At 46.3% G+C, this 8730-nt stretch overlaps 1 protein-coding gene across 1 annotated transcript; it reads left to right on the top strand.

Moving 5' to 3' along the window:
* Positions 1-670: 670 nt before the first annotated feature.
* On the top strand, positions 671-6942 carry LOC119846568 (transmembrane protein 45B-like). Its single transcript, XM_038380389.2, has 5 exons — positions 671-854; positions 2102-2311; positions 3791-3975; positions 5586-5731; positions 6584-6942. Exons 1-5 carry the CDS (start codon positions 671-673, stop codon positions 6723-6725), a joined length of 867 nt encoding a protein of 288 aa, XP_038236317.1. The 3' UTR covers positions 6726-6942.
* The last annotated feature ends 1788 nt before the right edge of the window (positions 6943-8730 follow it).

The following is an 8730-nucleotide window of genomic DNA, read 5'->3' as shown; positions in this document are numbered from 1 at the left end:
AAAAAGTTATAAGCAACTGAAAACAGGGTCTTATAAATAGGAAGTGTTCGATCAACCTTAACCGTACACAGTCCTACCTACAGTGGCTAGGATATTTAATAATAATACAAGTTGTCATCTCATTATTCACCAGCTCTTCCATGTCATTAAAAAAACCATCAGTCCTGGAAACATGCATAGAAAAAAGCCATCATAATAGCCTCTTTCTCATGAAATAAATTGCCACCTGCAAAGCCATAACCCATTCTGGCTTCAGAGCCAAAGTCCCCATAAACTATTTTAAATGTAATCTTTTCCAAAGCCAGTGACGTTTTACTCTCTAGGATTGTGTTGGCTGGAAACCTGGCTAGTATCTCAGAAAGAGCAAAACATTGAAGTGGGAATTAGTCTTATCCCTACACAAAAAATCCTGATTATTCAGGTCAAATTTTCAAACCTGGGTGGGTAGAAGTAATCAACAGGAGTTGTAGGTGCTCAGGACTTTTGAAAAACAATCAGCCCGTTATGAATAGGCTGGGAAGAATTGCTCATTTTGCTGGCCAGTTACAAATGAGCAATTTATAATTGTAATACAATACAAATCACAGTTATCTGCTTAATTAAGAGCACCAAACAACTTCATTTGCTTTCCAGCATGAACACTGATTTCTTTTTTTCATGGCTCTCAGGGATGAAAAACTTTGAAGGTCATGCCCTGCCAGGGTGTTACTTCCTGACTGTTGGGGTCCTGTGGTCTGTGAAACACCCCATCAAGTATCTCATGCAGAGGAAGAATGAAAACATTAGCAAGTATAAGTGGTACCAGTATCTTGAGCTCCTGGAAGGGCTGGGCAAAGTTATCATTGCTCTAGTGGGTAAGGACTGGAGTTCATTACCTTCCTTTCAGCTAGTAGCAGTGTGTCATTCCCCCAGCTGCCTGACGTGTCCGCGCCCACACTTGTGGATCAGAATAATGAGCACCAAATAAGTTTCCTCCTATAGATAGCGCCGAACTAAATTCACAGCCATGAAAAGCACATCACTGACCACGAAATTTAGTCTCCCCCGTGAAATCTGGTCTTTTGTATGCTCTTACCCTATATTATACAGATTTCACAGGGGAGACCAGCATTTCTCAAATTGGGGGCCCTGACCCAAAAGCGAGTTGCAAGGTTATGGGGGGGGGTCATGGTATTGCCACCCTTACTTCTGCGCTGTCTTCAGAACTTGCCAGCGGGAGAGCAGCGGCTCCTGGCCGGGTGCCCACCTCTGAAGACAGCGACTTGCCGCCAGCAGCAGCGCAGAAGTAAGGGTGGCAATACCACACCAGGCCACCCTTACTTCTGCACTGCTGCTGGCGGCAGCGCTGCCTTCAGAGCTGGGTTCCCAGCCAGCAGCCGCCGCTCTCCACCTGCCCAGCTCTGAAGGCAGCGCCGCCATCAGCAGCAGCGCAGAATAAGGGTAGCAGTGCTACAACCCCCACTACAATAACCTTGTGACTCCCCCCACAACTCCTTTTTTGGGTCAGAACCCTACAATTACAACACCATAAAATTTCAGATTTAAATAGCTGAAATCATGAAATTTATGATTTTTTAAAATCCTATGATTGTTAAACTGACCCAAATGGACCGTGAATTTGGTAGGGCCCTACCTATAGACAATAGGAAAGCAGGCAGGATCTGCTCAGCAGGCTCCAATAGCCTACCCTGTCCTCCAGTTAAAGTTCATAGTTAGGCCATGTTGGGCTTACTATTTTTGAATAGTAATAGATCTTTCTGAAGCTAAAAGAAGGCGGATGCACTGTAAATCATTTGCAGACTTAAGACAAGAGGTCTCACTATGCCCGGTAGTAGTGCTGACTCCATGTCACGTCTAGGTTAATACTTACCTCTGTCGCAGCTGTACCTGCCTCCCTGTACCACAACAGGGCAAGGGAGGGGGGGTGGCATAGGCAGAGCTGGAAAGCTGGGATAAGGGGATCCTTGCACAATGCCTGGATTCTGATCCTTTACTCGCCTATGTGCCAAACCTAGAGTAGAAAGGTGGTTAAAGGCCAATAGCTTTCTCAGTGACTTGGATCCTGTTCTCTCTTCACACTGGCCCTTTTCCTGTTGGATAGGGATTCTTGCTGGACAGTTTATTCCTGAGGGCCCCCATCTGCATCTCTACACTCAGGATCACATGTGGGTGGACCTGCTGACTTGGACACATGGAACCATGTACTTCATCCATGGCCTCGCTGGCCTAGTGGATATTCTCATCCCCTTCCCACTTGGGCTGCCCCCAGGGCTGGATCGCTTCATGCTCTCCCAGGCGCTGTTTGTTGAAGGTTAGTAGCAACAGCACTACTGACAAAAGGCTACAGCAGCCTAGGAAACAGATGAGTCAGAAGCTCTAATAGCAGTAGTCCCCAAACTTTTTAGGGTCATGCCCCCTCTTACCCATCTGTGTCCCCTCCCCCGCCCCGCAAGTCAGGGCTGGGAGTGGGGCTGCGGCTCCCGGCGGGAGTAGACAGGAGTAAGGGGGCCAGGGCCAGGGCTGCAGCCGGGGGCCAGGGCCAGGGCTGCAGCCGGGGGCCAGGGCCAGGGCTGCAGCCGGGGGCCAGGGCCAGGGCTGCAGCCGGGGGCCAGGGCCAGGGCTGCAGCCGGGGGCCAGGGCCAGGGCTAGGTGCCGAGCAGCGGCCAGGCCGCAGCTGGGGCTGCAGCAGAGCTGGGAGCAGAACAAGGCGGCGCTCCCTCCCCACCCCCTGTGGGGGGCTGGCTTAGGCCCCACCGTGCCCTCCAAACGTTCCTCTGTGCCTCCCTCAGGAGCGTGCGACCCACAGTTTGGGAATCTCCGACTTATATGTTTCAAAATCCTGTTAACTCTTCAGATTCATCAGCAATACTATGGCTATGTCTACACTACTATAGGGGCACGATTGCAGCTATGCTTCTATAGCATAGATGCTCCTTACATCGACAGAAGGGGTTTTTTTCTGTCTGTGTTGGTAATCCGCCCCCCACGTAGCAGCAGCTAGGTCGATGAAAGAATTCTTTCATCGACCTAGCCACAGCTACACTGGGGATTAGGTTGGCTTAACTATGGTGCTCAGGGGTGTGAATTTTTTCACATCCCTGAGCGACATAGCTCAGTCGATCTAAATGTTAAGTGTAGACCAGGCCTATGTGGCTTAAACAATTATAAAAATCCTTCTGATCTGTAAATTATTCACTTGAGACTTTCATTTCAGTGGAGGCTCTTGGCTCATTTCAAATCAATGGCTAAGAGAGAAACTTGGAAAACATCTGGGCACATGGGTGGAGTTTCACTGTCAAAAGAAAAAAAAGAGGGAGAGACATTTTCAAAGAACGGGCAGAAACTCAGGCATCAGCACTGGAAGAAAAAGACACCAAGCTCTGTTCCAAAACAGTGAGATTCAGAACCATCAGTTATTTACAGGAAGAAAGGTACTTCAAAAACCTGACTTACCAACAGTCACTTATCAGTGACTTGCCTAGACAACTAGGGACAGACTGTTTGCCTCGTAGTCATCTGGACAATAGGACCTGGCTTTTCCCAGAGATTCTCTCTTTACTTGCTTGCCTCGAGTTTTTAAGTGGCAACATCTCCATTCAGAACAACAGGTCCTCCCTGTGAACTGCACCATCATATCCGAATATGTAGCAGTTGCATGTGCACAAAGCAGGGAAAATATCTGTTTCATCAACCGCAATCTAGGCTCCAGGGTCACTGGTTGGCTCTTTGCATCCTGTTCTTCACTAACCATTTAAGCAGTATTAGCACAATTTGGTTTGAATTTTGGCAGGTTTTCTCTTTTATTTTCATGCCCATCATCGCCCCGCGTTGGATCAGCACATCCACTCACTCATGCTCGTTGCCATATTTGGTGGTGCCCTCTGCTCCCTTCTGGAAGTGTTCATGCGAGATCACCCAGTCCTGGAGCTCTTAAGGACTACCATGTTCCTTCTCCAAGGATCCTGGTTCTTGCAGGTTAGTAATTGTTATCCTGTACTTTCAGCCTGACTGACACTATAGTGGAGAGCAAAAAAGCGGTAAAACACTCAGACTCAAAAGTCAAAAGGGACCATCATGATCTACAACTGTCAGACTTGGACTTAAATTCATTTTAGCCATTAGGCGTTATTTACTAAGTTCTCTCTCCAGGTTATTAGAGAGATGAGGTAATGTGTTTTATTGGATCAGCTTTGGTTAGTGAGAGACAAGTTTCTGAGTTGACACAGAACTCTTCTTCAGATCAAGATCTGAAGCGTAAGCTCAAAAGCTCGTCTGTGTCACCAGCTTAGAAGGTGGTCCAATAAAGAGATTACCTCACCCACCTTGTCTCTCTAATATCCCGGGACCAGCAGGTCCTGGGTTATAGCAGTTTTCCCTCCAGGTTATAACTGTACACACTGGTTCTGAAAACTTTACCTCTGATTTTGTAGAAAAAAACCCAAAACACACACACAACATTTGTAAGAGCGGCTCGGCCTGGGAATGTTGGTCATTTTGTTGCACATTATAGCATTCACAACTTAATAGAATCAGGACTCATCTAGAAGCCAAGCAAGTCTTGCACTGTGCCCTCAAGGTCAGCAGCCTGGGGCTCTGTCAGACAAGCAGGGAGAGTGAATTCCAGAGGGTAGAACCTAAGTCCTGGCTCCTTCTGACTAAACTCAAAAAGGTAAGGACAGTCAGGACAAGCACCTCAGATGATCTCAGCTGACTGGATGGTGCATCAGGAAAATAGGATAGGCTAGTGGTTAAAGCGGTAGCCTTGGATTTGGAAGACCTGGATTCAATCCCCTGCTCTGCCACAGACTGCCTGCGTGACCTTGGGCAAATCGCTTAGTGTCTCTGTGCCTCAACTCCCCATGTGTAAAATGGGGATATTAATACCTCCCTATCTCACAGGGGTGTTATGAAGGTAAAGAAAAACTGGATAGTTCCCCCATTACTGTACTAATGTTGGTTTCAGAGTAGCAGCCATGTTAGTCTGTATTCGCAAAAAGCAAAGGAGTATTTGTGGCACCTTAGAGACTAAGGAATGTATCTGAGCATAATCTCCCCACTGTATTTTCCACTGAATGCATCCGATGAAGTGGGCTGTAGCTCACAAAAGCTTATGCTCAAATAAATTTGTTAGTCTCTAAGGTGCCACAAGTACTCCTTTTCTTTATACTAATGTTAGTACCCCAGATAGATGAGCTGTCTCCATAGCCAGGACCGAAAGCATATAGGGCTCTGTAGATTAAAACACACTTGAAATTTCACCTGGATGCACACATGATCCAGTGCAATACGCTCATTGTAGTTGGTCACTAAGCAAATTCTGCGTTCCTTGAAGTGTCTGGATGGTTTCCTATGGCAGTCCCAAGACAGCACATTAAAACAGTATAATCAGCAGGTCAAACTGGTGTGCAAAGCTGCAGGGAGGCACAGGTACAAAAGGAGTGCAATCTCCTAGGCAGACACTAGAGCGCAATGGGGAGCCTTTGGTCAGTGAATCCATATTTGACACTGAAGCCGTGTAATAAAAGCAGAGGATGGGGTATTGGAGGAGCTGGCCTGCTCATTACACCACCACTTATTCTAACTAGATCGGGTTTGTGCTGTACCCACCATGGGGCGGGCCAGGCTGGGACCAGGCTGATCATGAAAACATCATGTTCCTCACCATGTGCTTCAGCTGGCACTATCTAGGTGCTCTCCTCCTCTTTATCATCAACTACGCCATCGTTTACTGGTACGTAGTGGGGCCGGGCGGTGGGAGAACCATCTGTGCAGCTATGACAGTCATGAGCCCTGGTTTGTGTCAGTGACACGCAACAGATAACAGAATTGCTTAAATGCAGTGGGCAAAGAACTCCCGTTATTTGTACTGTGGTAGCACGAAGAGGCCCCCAGTGAGGAATCAGGGTTCCCCCTTGTGCACATTCCTAACAAGAAGATGGCCTCTGCCCCACAGAGTTTGTCATCTACATATCCGATGAGAGACAACAGATGGGAGAGTGAGAGGGTTCTGACTAGCGTAATAAGCAGCAGTTCCAGCACTGCCTAGCCAGTGATGTCAATGGTGGTTATATGGACTTACTTCATGGGCGAACAAGCCCCTAACGTAGCAACTTTAGATGCTCAATCCAAAATAGAACACACTGAACATTCTCCCCTTCTGAACTTAAACACTAGAGCAGCAACCAGAGGGTACATTTAACTGCTTCACTGCTGCCAAAATGTAAATTCACTCCAGATACAGTTTGGTATGGAATATCCAGTCCATTGAGCTACATGTTGTAAACAGGCAAGATGAACCTAGAGTACCCTGAAGAAAACATGGCTACTTGGCTATCCAATACGTGGTATACTCAGCACCGCTAGGGTTAAACGAATGGCTCATGATTTGGATCGTCAATTTAGGACCCGTTTGTGAAGGGTTGCCTCATTATGCAACAGGACTTTGTTAAAATTTAACCCTGAAGATCAAAAATTATGCAAAAGTCATATAAATCTTAGTTTTCTCACTGGATTCATTTCCTGAAGGTGGGAGGCCGTTTCATAGCTTGTTAACTATGCCTGTATCAATATTAATCTGTTACAGTTGCATTGAGAGATGGAAGAAATATGGCAGACAGGGAAAAATTGGGAGTTCGATTTTCGACACGAGTTCCTATACTCCCCTCCTACTGCGAACGGATAACATGGAAAATGTTGACTCCACGCTGGAGTCTCTTCCTTCCTAGAAGCCAGGAGGATTTTCCTGCCCCCCCAACAACATGGGCTGCAGATTTGTCACGGTGTTTAACGAACATCACAGAGCGCTCAGACTTTTAGTAAAAGTCACAGGTTTAGGAAGAAATGTTAAAGTTACCAGGGGGGCATGTCAGAGTGGTGTGTTGGGTCTTACCCCTCGGGGATGGAAGGCCCTTGGGGGAGGATAGAGTCTATCCCCGAAGGCTGGGAGACCCTGGGGAAGGTTGCAGAGTGAGCCCATCCCGCACTCACCCTGCAAGAGGGCTTCTGTCCCAAGGCCCCCTAGAAACATCATGGACCAATGGAGAAAAAAAACCAAACAGTATCTGACCCCCCCCCCCCCAACCATGACAAACTAATGAGAGGAAAAATGGACGGGGAATCCGGCGATCTGGGTTCAATTCCTAGCTCCTCCCAAACATTCCTCTGTGATTCTAGACAAGTCCCTTAACCGTTCTTGTGCCTCGGTTAATCAGCTGTAAAAATGAGGATAACAATATTTCCTTTCCACCACCGTCTATTCAGATTGTAAGCTCTCCAGGGCAAGGACCGTCTCTTACTATGTATATACAGCACCTAGCACAAAGGGGATGTGATGTTGGTCAGGTGCTCTAGATTACAGCTGGGCCAAAAAATTTCACACACTTTATTTGCTGAAAAAAATGCAATACCGACTGACCCAAATTCACAAGATCCCCGCCTTCCCACCCCCAGCTTAGATGCCATTTACAAAATGGAGGAAAGGCATCACCACCTCTTCCTCTGATTGTTTTGTGAACGTAGTCACTTAAGAATGAACAAAAACATTTGTTAACAACATGCTTCATTCAACCCCAAACAGATTTTTTCAGTTCAGCAACATTTTTTCCTGTCTTCAAATTCAGTTCAATCAGCCCGCCCCCCCACTTCACCTCCATCAGAATGGCCAAGTGAACTGAAAAATGAATTATTCACCCAGCTATATTCTAGCCACTACTGTAAATGCAAACGAACATACTCTGGCTGTCATTCAGTTCTCTTTCAGCAGAATATAAAGGGACTTAGGCAAAGTGACTTTCAGTGGGGGGGGTCTTAAGCACTTCGAGAATTTTGCTCATCATCATCCCATACCTACCCTCTGCTTCTTTTTAATATGTATTAGAATTGAACCACAAGTATAAAAACACCTCCCTGTTAAGACAGACACCCTTTCCATTAAACAGAAACAGTAGCACATTCTCCCTTGTGGTGCCTGTTGCTCTGGAATATCATTTGTGCCTTTAAAGGTGTTTAAGGCAAGAGTGCAGGCGTTGGCCTGGCATTCAGTTCTAGAGGAATGTAAATAATACTTGACTGAAAGAAGTCTAAGTATTGAAAACAGGCACCAGGTACAGGATTGAAGTCACAAGTACTAAGTCTGGATCTACCATGGACACTTTGGCCATGTCGCAGCTATGTGCCTCAGTTTCCCTGTTTCTGAAAATGAGTCAAAAAGTGTTTCTCTACTTCATCTACAGTGTAAGAATTATTGTAAAACATTCTGAAGATGAAAAAGTGGCTCCTAACATTTAAATCATGGTCTGGAAAGTTATTTTAATTAAGAACACCCCTAGGAGTATCTCCAGGGCTAGTTTTTAGCCCTCAGGGTACCCTGTACAGTTACAGAACAGGCTGGCTTCATTTTTTTAATTTTTAAGTACACACCCACCCACCAGTTGTTAAAAAAAAACAAACAAACAACTTTGCTTCTCATTAAAGCTGTTAATATTTTATGAATGTGTGTGAGGAGGGGAGGTAGGGGAAGGCCACGTCTACACTACAGAATTAAGTTGACCTAATTTACATCGGCATACAGCCCCCGCAGCAACTACATTGCTTGTACATGTCTACGCTTTGCTCGTGTCGGCGGTGTGCTTCCTCACAAGGAGTGCTTGTATTGATTGTACCGTCAGCGGGGGGATCTCACAGGAAGGCTCCTGAAAGCCAGTAACAGTCAACAAAAGCAATGCAGCATCT

The sequence above is a fragment of the Dermochelys coriacea genome, chromosome 22, assembly GCF_009764565.3.
Source record: "Dermochelys coriacea isolate rDerCor1 chromosome 22, rDerCor1.pri.v4, whole genome shotgun sequence".
Classification (NCBI taxonomy): Eukaryota; Metazoa; Chordata; order Testudines; family Dermochelyidae; genus Dermochelys; species Dermochelys coriacea.
The sequence above is the reverse complement of the archived record's forward strand: the minus strand, read 5'-3'. Positions and strand labels throughout refer to the sequence as shown.

Bases quoted from the DNA above. Each gene is read 5' to 3' on its own strand.
- LOC119846568 (XM_038380389.2), top strand. From the start codon at position 671: ATGAAAAACTTTGAAGGTCATGCCCTGCCAGGGTGTTACTTCCTGACT. The intron at 855-2,101 runs GTAAGGACTGGA...CCTGTTGGATAG, and splicing joins AGTTATCATTGCTCTAGTGG to GGATTCTTGCTGGACAGTTT. The intron at 2,312-3,790 runs GTTAGTAGCAAC...GAATTTTGGCAG, and splicing joins CCAGGCGCTGTTTGTTGAAG to GTTTTCTCTTTTATTTTCAT.